This window comes from Cygnus atratus, chromosome 14, assembly GCF_013377495.2.
Source record: "Cygnus atratus isolate AKBS03 ecotype Queensland, Australia chromosome 14, CAtr_DNAZoo_HiC_assembly, whole genome shotgun sequence".
NCBI classification, from domain to species: Eukaryota; Metazoa; Chordata; class Aves; order Anseriformes; family Anatidae; genus Cygnus; species Cygnus atratus.
Window position 1 is genome coordinate 16,131,459 of NC_066375.1, and position 20,807 is coordinate 16,152,265.

Sequence of the window (20,807 nt, forward strand, 5' to 3'; positions counted from 1 at the left end):
AAACTCCCAGTGATTCCAGTAGAAAAAATATTTTTAAACCTGAAATAATTACCATAGCCTGTACATTAAAGATTTAATTCAGTGTACAGCACTAAAGTCCAGGTTTTTGAGTTGTCCCTGCATATTGCAAACTAGCAGTTGGGACTTCTCATTTTATTTAATTTGAACAGCAGGAAAAGCTTGTGTAGTTTTCTGAAAAGTGAGAGAAATAAATGAGCTACTTTTCTGCCTCCATTTCTTTGTATTTGAGTAACCTGCACTGGCTCTTTGTAAGAGTGAAGCTGTATTTTACTTGATTTACACATGCGCAATGACACACAAATGGATGAAATGCCCAAGGTTAAAGACACCTTAGGCAAAGTACGGCAGAACTAGGAGATGGAAACTCATCTGACAACAAGTTCAAGGTCTGTGACAGAAAAACACACAACGACAAAACACAGCTGCTCTCCACTCTTTTATCTCTGGAAATTTAATATAAATCCGAAGTACATAGTCTAGTTAACAATGAAGTAACCTCAGTTCTTCAGAGGAAGGATTAAATTACCATCACGAAAGCTACTTAGCCTAGAACCATCACTACGCTATACCAACAGCTGTCCCCCGCGTTTGGAGCTTTAAGACCAAGAAAGATGTTTCAAAATAACAAGGTCAGAATTCTTTTTCTTATGAAGTACTGATACAATACTGAACTTTTCCATTGTACTAACAGTGGAGGTTTGGGGGCATGGTAGTTCATGGTAAGCAAGTCCCTCTTTGGCAGATTCGTGAGAAAGCGACAGAGCAGGGTAAGACTCCCTAGCTTTGGGGGTTTTGCTTTACACAGACTGCTATACCTGCACTGGTGTTCCAGTTTTTGTTCTTAAATCAACAGATCTCCAAGGACAAGGAGTCCTCTCAAAACAATACAACTTCCATATTAAGTTGCATTTTTTCCCCCTTTGGATGTACTACTTTTTAGAGATTCCAGATATGTAAGATGAGCACAATCTGTGTCGCTATAACTATAAAGATACCTTCATGTTTCTGCTTGTGTGGATCTATTTATTTATCTCACAAATCGTTAGAACTGACCTGAGTAAAAGGAGAGAAAAGCTCAGCTACTGAAAATCACACTGTTACAGCCCTATGATACCTAACACAAATGCATTAAACAGAAAGGAACTGTGATAAAGGAGGGACAAGTAAGGCAATACCTTGGTGGGGGTGAGGCAGGGACCAAAGGAGAGCTGAATGACAAACAGCACCCTACATAGACAGAAAAGGTCACTGCAATAAAAGCAACCTAGGGAACTGGGAGCAAGTGCAGCACTGCTACAGCCTGTAAGAAAAACCCGGAATCCAATGAAATTGAACAGAGAGACGTGCAACCCCATTCATGCGTGAATGCCACAGATTGAGCTGTGGAAACATTCAGGGAGCTGGCAAAAAGGAACAGGATTCCCCCCATGACATGATGTTGATGCCTGACAAAGTAAGCATTTAGAAGTCCAGTAATCAAATCTTACAGACATTCAACTCTTCAGGTTTTCTGTGTAAGAATCTGGCAGAAAAATAAATGACATACATTTGTAAAAGAAGCCAACATTCTTTGGTTGATCAACTTATGTGAGCAAAATAACCCCTCATCTCTAGTTTTAGTATGCAATAAGAAGGAATTGGTCACTTCAAGACTTACACTGATCAAACTCCTCCTGTTCCCAAAGCTTTAGAGCTGTGTAAGCCAGCTGTACACAGACGTGATGCGGGTTAACGGCCTCACCACAGACAGAACAATGCCACTCTCAGCTCTGAACCCATCACATCACACTGAAATCTCTGAATATTTAATTGGCCTCCCAAAATAAACCCCATGGTGTGCATCTCCATCATGCTCCCTCTAAAAGGGAATATTGGTAAATCTGCATCAAAATAAAGCAGCTGTTTAATGGATGAACCACACACTTCACATTTATACCGTAACGGTGGCTGCACAAGGTTGCGGCTGAACTTGAGACTGGGAGAAAGAAAAAATCCTGGTCTACAAAAGGATCATTAGCAAAACCCAGCAGAAAATGCAGTGATGCAAGCAAAAGACTCCTTGTTACAATATTGCTTAATCCATTTAAGGAATTGGATTAAGAAGTAACAGAACATACTGTGCTGGGGTGAGCTGTATTTTCAGTAGAGGGTTTCATCAATAAAGCTCTATCTGCAAACCCTTTCAGTGTAAATACGTCAACAGAGCAGTAGGGCTGCTGCAGGTAAACAGAGTAAAATGACAGAGTTCAGATTCCTTTCTTTTTATGCTGAAGGGATATAAAAGACATGCGTTTGAGAACTGTGAGGCAAGGAGTTAGGTGTGAATGGAAAAAAAAAAGAAGAGATAATAGAATAATTAATGAGCACTGAGCAGTTTCTCCAGAGATGTGGCAAGTTCTCCATCTTTTGTAGTCTTTAATGTAAGATTGAACATTGCTTACAGGAAAAAAAAAATCATAACTTCTATTGATCGTGTCATGCTTTATATGAAGACAAACTCAAGTTTCTAAAGATGTTAACACCTGGCCAATCAATGCCACATTTACAGATTTGTCTTATGTAGTGCTGAAGTTTATAAGCATATCAAAAATAGGTACTGTATAACTGTAAATCTATTCAAGTAACTATATAACCATGAATAATAATTTAGTGCTAGATAAATTTACAATTTATCATTTAAATAAAGCAGAAGTCTATAGCTTTGCCTTATCAAAAAGAGCAAATCTGTAAGATTGAATATTGACTCAGATGGAAAGCGTCTCCTTGCCTTTAAGATGCTTGTAACAGCATATATTTGGATTTATAGGGAGAAAGGATGAATTGATTCACATTTTCATTATTATTAAATATAAACAAAGAAAAATCCCAACAACTCATACTAAGAGCAAACAAAAAAATCATGACACTTCCTGTGCACAAATATTGCAAAGAATTCTCAAAAAAATCATACTGTAAATTTCAGGTTTTCAGTTTTACAGTCTGAAATGCACCTGGCTTACACGTGCTTGATTGTTCACTTTGAATCAGCCACCAAATTGTGTTGGTGACAGTTAAAAATGTGAAATGATTTCTAAATGTTGCCCTTCCATGTGAACAGCTGCAGAATCCACTACGGAAGTTGTTAGGACTCTGTCGTTGCCAATGAGAAAGGAGGTGTAGTTCAGAAGATTAAAACTGTATCAAAACATTATTAGAAAGCCTGAGAAATTATTTCCTATACAACATAACTTAGACCAGATAGCATTAACAAGAACTGTTATAGGTGCTTCTTTTTTTATACACACAAAGGAAAAAGTACCTCACCTGAACTCAAACAACTGCTGGGCTTAGCATAGGGAGGGGGAGAGAGAGAGTTAAAATTATTATATCCACAAGACCTTTCAGTTTTCAAGCAAGGCACCATGTCTAGGCATTCATTTTTCTTGGCGCAATGGCATGAACAACAATATCCAGTGTTTAAATTTCAAATGTGTGACATTTATCGGTGACCTCAGACTAGCTGCTAGGGGATAAAATAAGGCTCAGTAATGAGAAAAGCCAAGGCCAAGCTGGCCGTATTAACTGAATTATTTCCCGGCCATTATGGGAGGTATCAGAAAACAGCAGAGTAACATCCTGGAGAAACAGAACCTTGGAAAGTTACTACCCTTACTGCTTTGCTGTGCTGCTGCTATTACAACAGGCTGCCAGTTTAACACAAGCATCAGCATTAAACTCAAATGGAGCTAAGGAAAATCTCTGCAGCTCTCAGTACCATGGTGGGCTTAAGAAGAATGCAGAAGCAATAGAATTAGAATCTGTTCTTGATTGTATACCTTTTTGTACTGCATTATCTTTTTTTTTTTTTTTTTATTACCACACAACCTTCTGCTTGAGATTTGTTCATCTGTTATGAATTCATAAATTAATAAATACAATGTTTCTGCAATATCTAAAAGCTAGAATTAAGTCTTCTGGCTGAAATTCAGACATCTGCTGGCATCATCAACATATGCTACACAGATTAGCACCAACAATAATATCAGTAATAGCTGTAGCAACATGGAGCTAATACTTGAGAAAAAGTACACCCTTCAGTTTCGATGTGAAAACACTGATCATGCTGCTCCTCTACTTCCATTCCAGCCCAAAGCTCTAAATTTAGACTTAGTGCTCAAGAAATTCAACAAACGACTAAAGTGTGAGCGGCCATTCAGGATTTAGAAAAATTAGGTATTAAAACAAATGGCAAAATAAAAAATATAAATTTAAGGACCTTATAGCTAAACACACAAACTCAGTTCAAAATGACATGCATAGAAAGAGGCTACTGTGTAAAACCTGAAAGCTAGGAGCCATTCCTCACAGCATAAACACTGAGAAAACAACAGGTTTTAGTTTCTGTTCAGTCCTATCTACTGTAATAAAGAAATCTTTATTGGACTTTGTCACCCACTGAAGCACTGAGGAAAGAACTTTTCAAGTTAGTTTTGCATTCTTCTGCCTCGGGGACACCACATAACAGCCATGGGTGCCAACTGGGAAAAAAGCTGATAGCACCAGAATTCTCAATAATAATACTGAAACCAGAAACAGACGCACATAATTTTCTCTTAATTTGGAAACAGAAATTAAAACAATCAATCTGCAACTCTTGTTTGCACTGTTGTAAAATGTCATCAGAAAAAAAATGCTTATGGTATTTCTATGCGAATATATTGAATAGGAAGGACTGTTCCCCAAATAATTGTATACACAGAGGTAATACAAGGCTGCCTTTTGGAAGTAGAGATTAGCATCTATATAAAATAATAACAACAGTAATTACTACTGGCTCCATGGAACCTTAACTGGTTTCAACTGTTGCTGACCTAAGCATAACTTAGCAAAGTCTAAAATGAAATATTCTGAAAGAGGTTTCAGAAAGAGATGCTGAACTTTTCACAAATGCATACAGTTGTTATGATAGCAAAGTGACGGTGGTGAAGGCCAAAACTTTTCTTCCTAGTTTCTGTTCCTCCTCATATGACCTCGGAAGCCATGCACAGAGATTGAAAGAAAACAAACACACAAATAAACAAAGTAAAACAAAAAAAGAGCCCAGGCTTGTTTTTAAACAGATCATGTACTCAAAGCAGGGTCAGCAAGAGCAGGTTGCTGTGCCCAGTCAGATTTTGAGTATTTTCCAAGGACACAGACTTCGCAACCTCTCTGGCAACCTGTTTGATCACCTTCATGGTGTACTATTAAAACAAACAAACATCAACAATGAAAGCAAAACAAAACAAAAACAACCAAGGACAACCCAAAACACCTTATATTCAAACCATAATTTCTGTATTTCCACTTGTGCCCATTGCCTCTCGCCCTGTCAGCAGACACCACTGAGTAGAGCCTAGCTCCCTCTTCTTCCCCGTTGGGTATTAATGTACGCTGGTACGATCCCCTGTCCCCGTTCTTCTCCAGGCTGTCCAGCCCCAGCTCTCAGCCTCGCCCGGTGCATTAACTGCTTCAAGCCCTTGATCACCCCAGTGATCAGTGGCCCACCCCAAAGCCAGCAAGTCCACCTCTCTGGCACTGGGGAGCCCAGCACAGACCCAGCCCTCCAGATGCATCTCACCGGGGTGATCCCTTGACCTGCTGGCAGCCCAGGTTGCCACTGACTTTCCTGCCCCAAGGGCACGTTGTTTTTGGCTTATGGTCAATGTGTGTTGGCTTATGGCCTGCAGGCGCACTTCAGCCCCCAGCGCATGCTGCTGCAGGGGTTATTCCTCGCCAGGTGCAGGACTTGGTACCTCCCTCTGTGGAATTTCCTCTGATTCCTGTCAGAATTTTTAAAGGTCTCTGTGCTGAGCCCAGTAAGTTGCAGAAGAGTTCTTTTAGCAATCCAGCAACTGGGCCTCGTGCTGGGATAGCTATGCATGCCTAGGCGTCTTATCTACAGCTTAAACCCATGGCAAAAAGATGAAGATGCTGCCTACTGAGATATCCAAATCCCTTTATTTAGTCTGTAAGTAAGACAAAATCAAGCCTTTACGAGAAAAAATTCTAGATTCTTGTTGCTGCTACTTTATTTTCTATCATGTAAATTGACAAATACAGAAACCACTTTCTCCATTCAGTATGGGATGATACTTAATCATCTGAAGGAGATACAATTATTTTTCTATAGAATTCATTTATTTCTTGAAGATAACTTCTTTTGTATGGGTTTACATTAAACACTAGAAGCTGGAAATGTGTTTATTTGATATGCCAGACTGTAGAGCACTTCCAAGCACTCCCAGCGCAGGATCTCAAAAAAGACCTCCGGCTACAATGTATTAATGAGAGTTCTGGCTTCCTTCAGGGAAGAAAAAAAATAAAATTTACCTACTACAAGGAGGTGGTTTGTGTGGATTAAGTTACACAATAATTATGAAATACTAGAAAAAGGTATTATCTGTCGATTACAGGAGAGCCTTCTAAATATTTATACTGAATATAATGAATATTGATATTTTACATAATAAATTACAGTAAACTGGGGTCATAAACACAAGGAATTGATTACATTTTACTTCAAGTCTAACTCACAGACAACACCAAACAACAATTATTTAATTCAAGCCAACCTGTTCCTCCATTCCCCTCTCCTTGCTGCCAATAACTGCTTGTGAAAAATCAAAGCAAACCGTGTCTTCTAAGTGATGTCCAAACTGCTCTGTGGGCAAATACTCTTACATTGAGCCAAACGCTGTATATTATTTTCTCTGAGCTAAAAAGACATGTTTGCACTGAAAAACTGGGCTCGAACCCCATGCCAGTTAAACTTCAATACCTTCCTGGGAACCACATGACTCTGTCTAATGCACATTCTCAGGGTTTAGAAGCATCCTTTTCCCAAATTCAAAATATTCCCCAAACCATTCTGCATCTACTTTCTCATTGTTAGAATGGTTGAAGATGATGAATGCATCCAATTATGGCTCCATTAGACTGATAACTATTGTGCAAGCAGGTATATCCTAGGTGCTTTACTCAGGCTGGGGGAAAAAAAAAAGCACTCTTATTTGTTGGCATTCTAGAATTTGGTTTAATAATTGTAAACCTTACATAAAATACATATATATTAAAACAAACCTGCTGGCAACAACAACAAAAAAAAATCTTTTTTTTTTCTCTGTAAGACTGCAAAACAGCCTGTTCTATTGTATCGTGCTTGAAGCCATCACAATGCTATTCCAGCAAGATGAGTCACCTTACATTGCTAGAAAGAAAATACACAAAACGTATACAGGGAGAAGAAATAAACCTATTCTTACTGTTAGCTCTAAGAAACCATCCTAGAAAATGGTGTGACAGGAACTGACCTTCTAGTAAAAGGAAAAAAAATTCACTACCATTTCATGTATAAAAGGTATCATTTCCTTCTATAATATTTGTGTTTTTCAAAATACTATCAGCAGGTGCATCAGCTTTCAAAAACCTCTTGTCCTTCATCACATATAATTGTGTTGCATATTTTATTAAGAAATACAAGTGGAGGAACGTAAGTGATGGGAGTTCAATTAAAAACAGCATAATATCTGCTGCATAGAAAATGATTCTGCAACTGAAATCAGGTTTTAATGAGAGGAAAAAAGGAATACATTTTCACATATTTTTAATTACATAGAATTTCCTCAAACATGATTTTTAATAACATATTCCATTAGGTTAACATCATATTTAAAGAAAGTGCATTTTCTGATTTCATTTTAAGTCTGATTTTGAGCAATTATTGTGTCATTGTTCTGCAGTAGAAAGGTTGAATTCATTTACTGTGTGGTTATGCTAGTTATGATTGATGTCGCTTCTCCAAATGATAAACCAATCACCCCGATGATGTAATGTCATTTTAAGAGTGCTATAATCACATTTCTCTCAAACTAGAAGCTCTGATGAGTTCTAACAAAGATTTATTGTAGATTAAAGGCCTTCATAATATCAACAATAGATTGCTCATTTGATGGAAAATTTGATTAGTTTTTTTTTTTTTTTAAACAGATGAATTTTCCAAACCTATCAAGAATGGCTATTGTGAAGGGCACAGCATGGTACATATGGATGACTATCACCTCATATCCAAGAGGACCCATCTTAAACTTGTTGAGGAGACAACCTATAATTGCAGAGGCTCAAGCAAGCATAAGCGTACAATCAAGCAAGAAACCCATATAATGTAATCAGTCTTCTGCAAGTATTTCATCTTCAGTATGCACTTTGAAGACCACTAAAGAGATATTTAAAAGAAGAACCTAGAGAGTGCTAGCAAATATTTATTAATAAACATATATTACGTGGAATCTAAGCCTTAAATCTAAATATCTTCAAATCTTTCTTTTTAATCCAAATCTAAACAAAACATTTGGTTTAATCTAATCTCTTCAAAATATCTGGATCTCTGTTGCTAAGTTTACAAAGGCCCTAAAACAGATTTTAAAAAATAAAATAATAAAAATTAAATAAAAAAGCAGTCTACATTTCCACATCATGTAGACGGTAAAAGTTACTCTGAAAGCCTTTAAAGAAGAAGGATGAGACAAAAAGGTAAGCTTTTCCAATTTGAAGTGTATGTCACTGTCTGTGGTATTTTCTTATAAACTCTCTAAAGGAAACATTTTGAGAACTACAGAAAAAAATGACATAGAAAACACTTATGAGTTGGTCTAGAAGAGCATATGCTATAAAACAGTCTCAGTGCTGATCAATTATGCTTTTTTCTATGCCCTGAAAATTAAGAGCAAGCCATAATATATTATGCAAGAGATTATTAAAGAAGAAAATGGAATATTTTGGAGGAAAATGTTAAAACGCAGAAAGAACAAGTCAGACATACATAAACAAATCAAAACATAGCTGAAGATGCCAAAAAGGTTCCTTGTGACAGTCCAAAGTCACAAGTGTGAAACACAAAGCTTTAAATTTTTCTTTAAAACCTTTTCAAATAAACAATGACTAGTATTTAAAACTCCATTAAATTTTCAGACGTTCTTTTACTGCAAATACCTTTGTTTGATTTGATAAGAAAAGCCCTGCTGGTTCACCCTTGGTATTTACAGGTGCTGCTGGAAACCAAGTACTCAGTGTTCAAGTATCCTTCAAGTCTCTATTTTTAGTTCATATTCTCTACTGTGATTTTCTTCTACTTAGCAACCCTCTATGTCTTTCTCTTCCAGCCACTCTTACCATTCCCTTTTAATCCCTTCTAATCTGTTAGACCGACCACATCCTTTATCCAAACCATGTGCTGTTTTTGTTCTTTATTTTTTTTTCAGCTGCCAACATTCACCTGTTCCTAAGCTCTGGGAAGAAGCACACATATCCCCAAGAACTTACTCCTGACCAGTAATGGTCCATCACCAACCTGCAAACCAGAACTGCATTCTCCATGAGCATCACTTTCCTCTGCTCTGAATGTCTTCTGCCATTTTATTGGTGTTAATTGGTCTCACAATGTCCTTTTGTGATTCTTCACAGTCTGATCTTGTTCTCAGAGCCCTGTCATCATCTACCTTTCCTTCCCACAGCTCACCATCTTCTCCAGGTATCTTCAAGAACCATGTAAACTCATTAGGGAACTCCAGCCTCTGCTTACTGCCTTTCAAACAGCTACTTACCATGCAGGGACCTTCCCTCTTACCCTACAGTAATTTAGTTTCCTTAAAAGCACTAAGTGACAGATTTTGCTGAGAGCCTTTTGAAAATACAAAGACACTTCATCAACTAGATCACCCTTACTCACAAATCGCTAACCCCTTCAAAGAACTCATGAAGGTTTCTAAGACAGTACTAATCTTTACAGAAGCTATGCTGATTCAAAAATAGAATGTTACCTACATAGCCACTTTTTGTTTTAGGAATTTCTATAGTTTCTACTGAATTTCCCATTTTGAGGTTTGCAGCTCCTGAGATCATCCCAAATCTCTCTAAAACAAAAACAAGCAAAACACCATATATTTTCCACCCTCAAATCTCAAAACAAAGGTAACATGCTCAATCTCTGAATTATTATTTGTCCGTTTTACAATATCTCAGATAGGAAAGGGATCATGGGATTAAAGGACAGTTCAGTATGCCCATAATCCAACCTCCTGCCAAACCAGGACAGCTCTGAGGTCAAACCAGGTAGCTCAGGATTTTAACTATGTTCTTGAAAACCTCCAAGCACAGAGACTGCACAGGCTTCCAGGCAACCTATTCCAATCCAATGCTTAGGGACAACATTTAACCTTATATCCACTCTGAATCTTTTATTTTTCAACTTCTGCCCATTGCCTCATCTTCCCACCACACACCACCAGCCACTGTTTACAGGGCATCATTTAAATCTACTGTATGCACCCACAAAGGCAAAAAGTTTCACACCACGTAGTGTATCCACTGCTGTTCAGACCTGTATTGTGCATTAGAAAGAGACCTTGAGCAGGTCAGAAACTGCATTTAAGATATAACCGTTTACAAATATGAACTTAGAGTTTCTAGTTAAATAGACAGAAACTGCACAACAGATGTTTATGTTCAAAAATATAAGCAACAAATAAAGCTTCTTTGTTTTGATTAGAATTCTAAAAAGGGACTCCATTTTCATTCCTCAATTTATTGCCTGTCAAAATGAAAAGGTGCTTGTTTAAAAAAAATAAATAAATAAAGGGAGAGAAGGGAGAGAAGGGAAAACTCTAAGCACTACAGAATATATGACTGATAGCAGAGCTGCAAAGGTTTTAAAACAGGGGCCTGAAAAACAAAATTTAGTTTACTGAAAATATCAGTATCTTGGTTAAAGGTGACACTGATATTATAGGATTAGATTCTGAAACAAGAGCAAACACACAACTGCAGAAGCAACACGGATGTTCAGATACAGACCCTTGTCACCTATATCAGGAGCTGACTAGCCTATGCAGAACAAAGGACCACCGTGTGTATACCTCTTTTACCAGATACATCCATAAGCAATAAACCTTATTTGAAAAATAAATTCATTGGATGAAGCATTCAGTAATAACTTTACACTGCTTATAACACTCTTACAATTAAAAAGGCCTCTATAGTAAAACAGAGAAAAAACATATATGATATATAGTGCTTACAAAAAAAATTCAATGAAATAAAACTCAGGTTTTTGTTTGCCTCATTTTCATATATGCTCTTAATTTTGAGGTGATGCAAGAACATGTGCAAAAAAGTATAAAAACAGCACAAACACGTCACAAAAAAACTCCATATGGTTGCAATTTTTCTTACCACTGCTGGAAGCCTGCTGTGGCCCTGAACATGCTCTTAGCAGATATGAGTTAGGAGAGAACTCCTCATCAGGATTGGTGTCCATGATTTGATGGGACGTGTTGCTGTCTAGCAATGGCATCTGGCAGCTAACTGGTGGAGGATTATGAGAACTGGGCAGCTGAGCAGATGGGAGAAGGCTAGACGAGGATGTAGGTGGAATGGGACGACCTGGGAAAGAGGACACAGGGATCAAAGATCAGCAATGAATGTAATGAAAAAAAAAAACACAAGTAATTTTACTGTAACTGTCCAAATAACACACCACTGCTCAGAGTCACAAAATCTCGCCACTAGTATGAGCTCGTCCCTTTGCATCATACTGAAAGCACTGTGAGCAGCTGGGCTGTGAGCTCATTCCGGACATCCCTCCCTCCACAGCACCAGACTGTTCTCAAATTGTTCTCAAACACTGCAAAAGGCAAGCACATCAGCTATACGTTTTCACCAAATGAATTTCCACAGAAAGAGGACTATAACGATCTGAGCCCTGGAATTACAGCACGTCTGTAACCACCTCTGAATTTTTCTATTTGTAGACATGGGCTAAGCTGTAATATGCATTGGAAGCACCAGGGTTTCGTGTCCTTTCATTCTCATTTCTTTCTACAATGGTGCAGCAGGGAGAGAACTTTTAAATATGAAACCCTGTCCTTAATGTGCACTATACACCTCAGCCCACCATAACAACATGTACTTGGTTAATTAAACTAGTGGTATCAAGTTAGCCAAGAAATAATAATAATTATAATTCTTACTTATTCTTTGCTTTTGTGAACTTCGCTCTCATAACTTCATACCACTCCATTCCATCAAATGCACACAGATGAAGCCAGCATTTATTTTTTTTTTTTGGCACTGCCTATTAGAATATGACTGGTTATAGGGATGAGAGGAGTAAGAGAAACATGCATTCTGACTCCTGCAAGTTTATCTAGTGCATTGGAGAAATTGTTCATGAATAATTTATACATAGGAAAATATGACCTCTGTAATCCTGCCAAAGTCTGTGAGGCAGAGAGAGATCTGCTGCATGCTAGCTACAAATGTTAAAACACTGCAAAACTATATAAAATGGTGCATCCTTATTTCCATCACTTTTAAAGAAACAGTAACAGAGCAAATGCATGCTGGCTCTTCGCTTGATTACATCTCCTTCATTTCCAGAACCCCTTACTTTATAGGAATTACACTAAGGTTTATCTCATTAAGTTAAAAAAAAAAAAAAAAAAAAAAAAGGTGAAAAAATTCCAATGACTACATATAAATTATGTTTGGGGAAGAACAATCAACCGAAAGTACCCATAGATACTAAATTTTTTTTTCACTGCTTGGTACCAGCAAATAGCATGAACTGCTTTCCTACCTTCAGAAGATTTAAAATAAATAAAATAAAAAATAATACTAAAACAACACCTTGAGATAGGCAAGTGACTGTTACGCTTATTTTTTATTATTTTAACTGTGGATAAATTGATGATAACATCAAATGGGCAAGTTATCATGTGGCATAAGGAAAATGATATTATCACGTGTTTAAGCAACTCCACAGCAACCCTCATCTACCCTTTCTTATGGTAGAGAAAATTCAATATGAATTGAGTATTTTCATTGCAGACTTGCATTTACCAGGAATAATTCTAATATTGATGACACGAATAATTACTGTTATTACTCATGATTGTGCTATTCTTACGAAACACTACAGCACATAACCTAAATATTCAAGGGATGTAGTTGAGAAAAAACAAATTATTCCTTTGCAATATGTAGGAAACAAGCAGCAAGACTGGAGGTTTTACACACCTCTGACAGGAATGTGACACTGTACACACAGTGCATTTAATTCTCACATTCTGGCTCTGCTTCAACATCATGAAATTAAATGAAGAGATTTTACATATTAAAAATCCTCATTTATCATATCATAAGGAAATACTCTTAAAAAATGTTGTACATGTGAGGTGATGACATAAAACAAAAAAAAGACTTTACTTTTTGTGCACATCATATACAATATTTTAAAGAAATTTAGGTACATTTTTTGTGGAATGTATTGAGACATGAAAAAACACCAACAATTCTTTTGCCAGGAAAGCTAATCACATCGTTACCTTCATGATATAATACAGCCCAAATCCCTGAAGACAAGGTAACATTTCTAATTACTACATTTCTGTTTGTAGCCTAGATGAAACAGAAGGTATCAAGTTGTTAAAACATTGCATTATTTTGGTGGGAAGTTGGCTCCTGAGGAAGGTTTGTCCAGAAGTACGTGTTAATTGAAAAACATCAATGTCTGTGAGCCATGGAACCTACTGTCAATCTGTCTTGTGGTTAGATTTTCTCACAAGCTGCCAAATGTGATTAAAGCTTTTCTTGTAGTTGGGGCATTCATGATCTTTCTGTCAGGTTGATTTTGGCATCTACTAAACTCCCAGCACTGCCTTTCTCTCTAGTAGCAGGGCTCTAGTAGTGCTGCTTCTCTCTCTCTGTCTCTCCATCCCCCTACTCCCTGTAACACATAAGAACATCTTAAAACAACCAACCTTTTGTAAAATTTGATAGGAAGTGAACCGAAAAATTACTGAAGAGGAACAGAAAAACACATGTGCAGAGAGATACATATTAAGTTTTGTTTCCTTAGGAAATGAATCTAAAGAGTAACTATCTGCAGGACCACAGCTGAGGGATTGGTTGTAAAACTACTGAAAAGAGTTGAACATACGCAGTTAGACTATAATAAGCATGACAAAATGACAAATAACATTTGTTACTATACATTCTTAAGACAGAAATAGTAAGTTCAATTCCATACTATTGAAAACTATTATCTTGGTCAAATAAGTCCAATGTGTTATTGAACAGATTGAATTTTGTAAACCTGAAGCTCCCTGACATATTTGTGTTTCTGCACATGCCTTAACATATTTTGAAACCTCCCATCTCTCAAAATGATTCTAACTTCTCATCATTTCACTATGGGACATGTTACGCTACAGTATTGTAAAACATACTGACATATGGGAACATCAGTCTCTTGTTAAGCAGCTGCTTTCAGAAATCAAATCTGTAATGTAAAATAGGAGTAGGTACAATTTATATCTACTCTTAATGTGCTAATATGATAAAACTTCTATAAATAAGAATTTTATCTCATTGTGTATTGACAGAAATGCTATGTAATGGATACTTACTTCTATTGACAGCAGTAATGCAATTATGTAATATAGCCAAAGAAAACCACACACAAATGCTACAAAAGGGAAGCCAAAGTCTAAAAGCTGATGTATTACAAATTCAATAGGAAAAAAAAATAGTTCTTCAAATATCTGTTCATATATATATTCATACTGCATATACTCATGTGTGGCACAAAAATAGTGAATACAGTATGCCTGAGGCCCTTTTCAAAAGAAGCAAGCAAACAACAAACCTTTTCCTTTTTTTATATTCCTCATTACTTCCTCCTGTCATTTATCTTATTTTTTAAAGTGAAGGATAAACGTGATAAGTCATCTTCTGGAGTATGTTCTGATTTGGGATGGTGGCTTTGGGCTTCCGTGCTTCATGGTACCTCATTCTGCAAGGGCCTTCTTGTTTTATTTTTAGTCTATCACTTAATATTCTCTCCCTGGCCCTGGTAAGATTATATAGCAGACAAACATTGACATTATTTCTGCTTTTTTCTTTTTAACAGAGTCACATCTCTCTTCATCAATCCAGTAAATGACACCTCAATTACTGCTACACTTTAAGTCCCTGAGGCTTAAAATCTGCCTTTGAGTCAACGCTCAAAAATCAGGCCATGCTTGTAGCTGGTAATGATGCCACAGGTCTGCAACCATCCCCTGCAATGCACCCACAAAAGCTGAGTATGCAGATCAGACATTGATGTGAAGATTTCTTTTTAAGAAAGATTTCTCATTAAGGACAGCTTCACAGACAGACAGTGGTTGAATAAGGTGCAAATGAAACAGTGCTATGAACTCCAAATTTCAAATTCATACAAGAATGAGGATAAGGCATTGCTAATGTCTTGAAAAGTTCCAGGGGTATAAAAATTAGAAAATTCTTTGGAGCAACATGCCAGAGCGATAAGGAGTGATTGGAGCAAGGTCAATGTCTTTTTGTTTGAAGATGAGCTTCAGGAGGGAGAGGACTGCATACAAGAGATCTTATTAGAAGAATAAGGCCAAGAGTTGTATCACACTGGGAGCGGAAATTCATGTAATGGACATCAGCATTCAGACTGCATTGGTGAAGTCCAGAGGCAAAAATAATGATGTAAGCTCCTCGGATGTCTGAAGTCCTACAATGTAGCATTTAGTTCAAAGCTATCACAGTCATTCTGGCTGCATCCCGCCTAACCTTTCAAGAATCTGCAGGGAAGAATGCCGCATGAAACCAGGAACTTAGATAGGATTCTCTATCTGTCCCCGAAAATCATTCCTGTTGACAACAGTACATGCAAGCAAGTCAAGCTTTCCATTTAGTCCAAGCTGATGAAGCAACTGAAACATTCATAAGAGTATCCAAAGAATTGGACAAAAATACAGAGGGCCTATATCTAAAGAAACTAGTTTTACAGATGAAGAGTTGTAGAAAAAGGAAGAATTTGAGGTCTTTTACACCAATACAGAAATACGGTTCGTTAGTATATGTGACAAGCTTTGCTAGAAATCATCTAATTGTACTTCAGTAGATGTTGGGCATGTCTGGAGGCCAGTAAGTGATATGTGGCATCAGTGAATGCTTTAAGTTGCAAACAAAATCTTTGCAACTCCCAGATCTACCAGAGCCAGGTACTGGGACTCGGGCAGCAGCCTCAGCTGCCTTCTGATCACCCAGTTGTGCGCAGTGCTGGGGTGGCTGACCATTGCTGGTGAAATTTGTTTCAACTCTGAACTCTAGGATAGTAGCTTACATAATGGTAATTACAAGTGGTAGTTTACCAGTTGCTGTTGTAACTGGTCTGTACAACAGGAACATAAGTGAAATAGAGAACACTGAGGGGTTTTGTCCTCTGACTTGTTGGATGTCTCAAAATTCAGACAATCCTCACTGGCACCTTCAAGTACGCCTGAAAAAGGAAAAATGAGGCCGTGGTTTTGGAGCTTTTCCGTTGTGACTCGTCTGGAGCAGTGAAGCAGAGGAAATTGCCTAGGAAGTCTATCACTGACTGCCAAGTCCTGCTCATGTCCTTCCTAAATGACAAGTTTCTGGACTCGAGTAATCACTCCATGTTTTAGAGGGAACGACATTTCCTTCTACTTACATCTAAAGAGGCTGTTTAAGTGATGTCCCTGACAGCATCATTAGCTATGAGACCCAAAAGCATGGCAATCTCCATCCAGGGAGTCTGTAGCTGGGTAAGTGACAGGGTCAGAACGGGTTACAGGCTTACTAGTGGGAACCTGCCATGCGTGGCCGTGGTGTAACACAGCAACAGGGCTACGGAGAAGACTGTCTCGAGTCCAGACACTTGTAAGACAGTTAAGAAGAATTCTGTTCATCTTAATCACAATGATACATTTGGGAAAGAGATACTGCCATTGCTGTTAGCCTAAGAGACCACAACTCATCACCAGGAAGGAAAAAGGACTGGCTGCAATCACTCCTAGCATTATTATACATACATATGAGACAATCAAAGAAGAGAACCAGACTGCTTATCAGTTTCTGAAGGATTTTTGAGATGTGCTTTCCATACTTCTTCCTCCTCCCTCAAAAGACCCCTGGAGTTTTGCAGGTGAATAAAACCCACGTGTGTGAAACTCTGGCCTCTATATTCCACTACGGTGCACGACAGGAAGCAGGGAACACATGTCAAAAATGACTGAAATTTAAGAATTTTGACATGAGTGGGCATGGTGTAATACCCGTTACAAAAACGCATCTTGAAAAGCTTTAAGCAATCCCTTCAGTTAATTCTAATATTACTACCTAAAAACAACATAATAGGAACAATAATTATGTGTATATATATATATTCATACATACTTTTACCCACACACACTTAAGCAGGTATGCATAATTTCCAAAAAAGAGCATTATTCTAAGAGGTCTAAAGGACCAATTCAGACTCGTTTAATAGACATTTTGCCACTGATTGTCTCAGGGTAAAGATCACTATCTGTATATTGTCATTCCGCACTCCTAATTGGAATGGCATTTCAATACAAAAGTTTGTCATCAGAAAAAATCCAAGTGCCACATACAGATCTCAAAGCTTACTACATCTGCAATGAAATTCTCCAACTTTTCCCCATCAGATGAATCTCACTTTTAGGCTTAGGACATCCATAACAAAGACCCTTCTCCTTTTGAGGAAGCCCCCTTCCTACAGAACACCTGGAACACGGAGTGGAAGCACCATGAGAAGCACTCAGCAGGACCCTGTTTCCAGGAGTAAAACACCTCCCTCTACCTACAGAGCACACCACATTTCTGACTACATTTCCAGCTCAGCCTAATTGAAGCCCCTACATTGTCAGCAATGTTTAGTTCACTTTAAAGAGTGAGAAACATTGCTAAATGTGTCAGGAAACAGCTAGATACCATAAGAAGCATGTTTTTGCAGTGCAAAGCACTATAAATTAGGCAGGCAGCTGATGAGGTGAAACGTTCCTGAGGTATAGCGCATTCAGCACTCTCCTGTTCCTGCACACAATAATTGCTTTCTTGCATGAAAAAAACGTCCTTCAACTATTTGTGCAAAGCATGTCTTCCCAATGGGCTGGGCACTATCAAGCAGAGTTGCATTTAATAAATCAAATATACATCATCATAACTGGCATAAGGAATATAAATATTTTGTATTTGATGAATTGACACAGTTAACTGGCAATGGGAAAAATTCCTGTTTTTCTGTATAGTAACAGCATCTATTTTTGTAGCTAAAAAGGAATTTGTACTTCAGTGCTCTGCAGGCCAGCATGGAGACCCAGCAGGCAAAGCAGGGGAGAAAGTCCTCTGCTCTCAGAGCTTGGCAGGCTTGGGGAGAGGGCAGGCACCGCCCAACAATTCACCCACCCTGCAAGCAGCAGTGCTGATTTATCTGTGAAGCTACCTCAGTCAACCCTTGTTTTATCAGGCTTCAACTTGATAAGACAAAAAAAATCATAGTCCAAAATGAAGTATACATGAAAAACTGGAAAAGAAATCTGATAAATTTTTGAGCACTTTCTTCAGCATCAAGTTGCTTCCTTTTGCCTAAACTCCTGTTGCATTTTTACTCTAAGACAAACAAGCTTCAAAAACTGCAGAAAAAGACATAAATCAAGATTTTGGATGACAGTTATCACTGAAGAAAAGTACTGAAGCTCTTACCTCTCTGAAAGCAACAAACAAACCCAGTCAAGGTAAGAAAAGTGTCTGCAGAGTCTGTTTCACAAGAGTCAAAGGAGAAAAAAAAGGTCTTCCTAAAGCATGGGGCTGATATCCTTGCACAGACCTGCTTATTGATGCTTACAGACATTTCTTGGCATCAAAAAGGACAGTAGGGGCAACTAAGGATGAAATAGATACCATCGCATCATCATTTATCTAACAGTGAACCTGCAAAGACAAACCAGCTCTATGGTTTGGTATCCCTCCCAATTCCCACTGAACAGTACCCTAGATGCCTTTTTCAAAGCTTTTGATATGCAGAAAAAAAAATAATAAATAAATAAAGTATAAAGTCAGAGCAATAGTGTGACAGAGTGAAAACAAAGGAAAAATATCTCTGTCTGCAACTAGGGCCTTATGGCTGCACATGTTGGGGGCTGGGTACCGCCCACTCCCCTCCTTGGGGCTACCTGGAGCCACATTTCTTCTGCTGCTTAGGACCTGGAAGCCTTTCGACCTTTCTTCTTCTCTTTCTCTCTCTCTTTTTTAATTAAATTTGGTGGGGTTTCGATTTCGAGGAGCACTAAAACTGAAGGATCATGCTGCAGCTCCCTGGAGCAGCAGGAGCCAAGCACCAGCGTTCCTGAGGCCCAGCTCCATCACACCCCAACACGTGCCCCTGCTGTGTTCAGGGCGAGGGGGAGCATTTACCTTCGCAGCATCTCCAGAGGTGATACTGAGGCCAAGGTCAGCGCAAGCAACACACACACCCTCCCTGAGGCAGGCAATGCAACTAACTCTGCTCTCAGCCCCACACGGGTTTCCTACAGCCATTGTGAGAGACAATGAAAAGCAAAATCACCTCCATGGGGGCCAAAGCCCTATAGAAAAGGGCACTGAACACAATTAACATGTTCTCTGCCAAAATTTCTACCCCCTTTTGAAAACATGAAGCACAGTGACACAGGAGGACCTGATACTGCATAAAACAGTTTTAAAAGACAGTTAAATTCACATTCAATAGGCAAAATAACATATTTCTTTAGAAAGCATGACTCTAGAAATCATTATTTTATCCATGTACTTAGAGCATTTTAATAGTCTAGAAGGTAGAATGTTGCTTTGGATTTTTCTAAACGTTAAAAAAAAAAAGAATAGTTTTATCCTAAAACTCGAGGCTACCTGTTCTTAGGTACACATTATATTTTATATTTTTACATTTCCAAGCAATCCTACCATAAAGGGGGAATAGTCAGAAAAGCCCTGAAACAAAACAAGATAAACCTAGGTTCATTATGAAAGAAATGCATAAAATCTCTCTGGCTTAGAGTTGTAGTTCTAGTTAGACTTTGCCACAAGACAAGGAACTGTTTATGAGAAAGATGGTCTGCGGTAGAAAAATAAAAATAAATGGCAAACAATTTGTGCTACAAAAAGGAAAAAAATAAAAAGGAAATAAGTGCAATGTTGAGCATATTCAATGGGAACGTTTTATTTTCCTTGTCCTCTGAAGTAGAACCATTTACTACACACACACAGGAATATATTTTAAGAATTGTAGATGCTAGAAAAGGAACAAAGAAGATTCAGCAAGTGCTGTTCTCTCTCTCTCTCTCTCCCTTTTAACATGGATGCATTCTACAAGCTTACACAGGTTTTGTTATCTTCCTTAAACCATCTCACCTTCATGTGGTTACTATTTCCTAAAGCACTGTGTATTTGTAGTTCTTGAATATGAAAGTCACTGTATAAATGCGAGATTACTTTTAGGAATGATTTATTATCATTACTAAAATCTATGCAGAAGTGTAAGACTAACTTGGAAATCAATCATTTCTCTTGTGGCTTTTAGCATAAAGTCAAAGCTAAATTAATTTTCCCAGGCAATCCATCTAAAAAAAATATATCAGTTTTATGGAATTTGGGTATTAAAAATAAGTAGACAGTCATGACTTAAAAACGATCTAAACCAATTCAGTATGTAAAGGCATAATTTGCTGCTGTCAAAAGCTAATGTCACTTAATTCTTGTCTTGTTAAATCATCTGATACCTCTTTCCTTTTTAGTTAAACAAAGATAAATAATAAAAACAATTTACAACTAGAAGATGTCAGGGTTTTGCAGCTGTTCAATGTCTTTTGGGTAGATTAGATTCTGTAATGAGAAGA

At 37.8% G+C, this 20,807-nt stretch overlaps 1 protein-coding gene across 1 annotated transcript in view; it reads right to left on the reverse strand.

The window, feature by feature from the left end:
- TENM2 (teneurin transmembrane protein 2) overlaps window positions 1-20,807 on the reverse strand; it is a 511,804-nt gene that overhangs the window by 211,444 nt on the left and 279,553 nt on the right. The window contains 1 exon segment of the mRNA XM_050713566.1: window positions 11,269-11,478. Coding sequence (XP_050569523.1) covers window positions 11,269-11,478 — 210 coding nt within the window.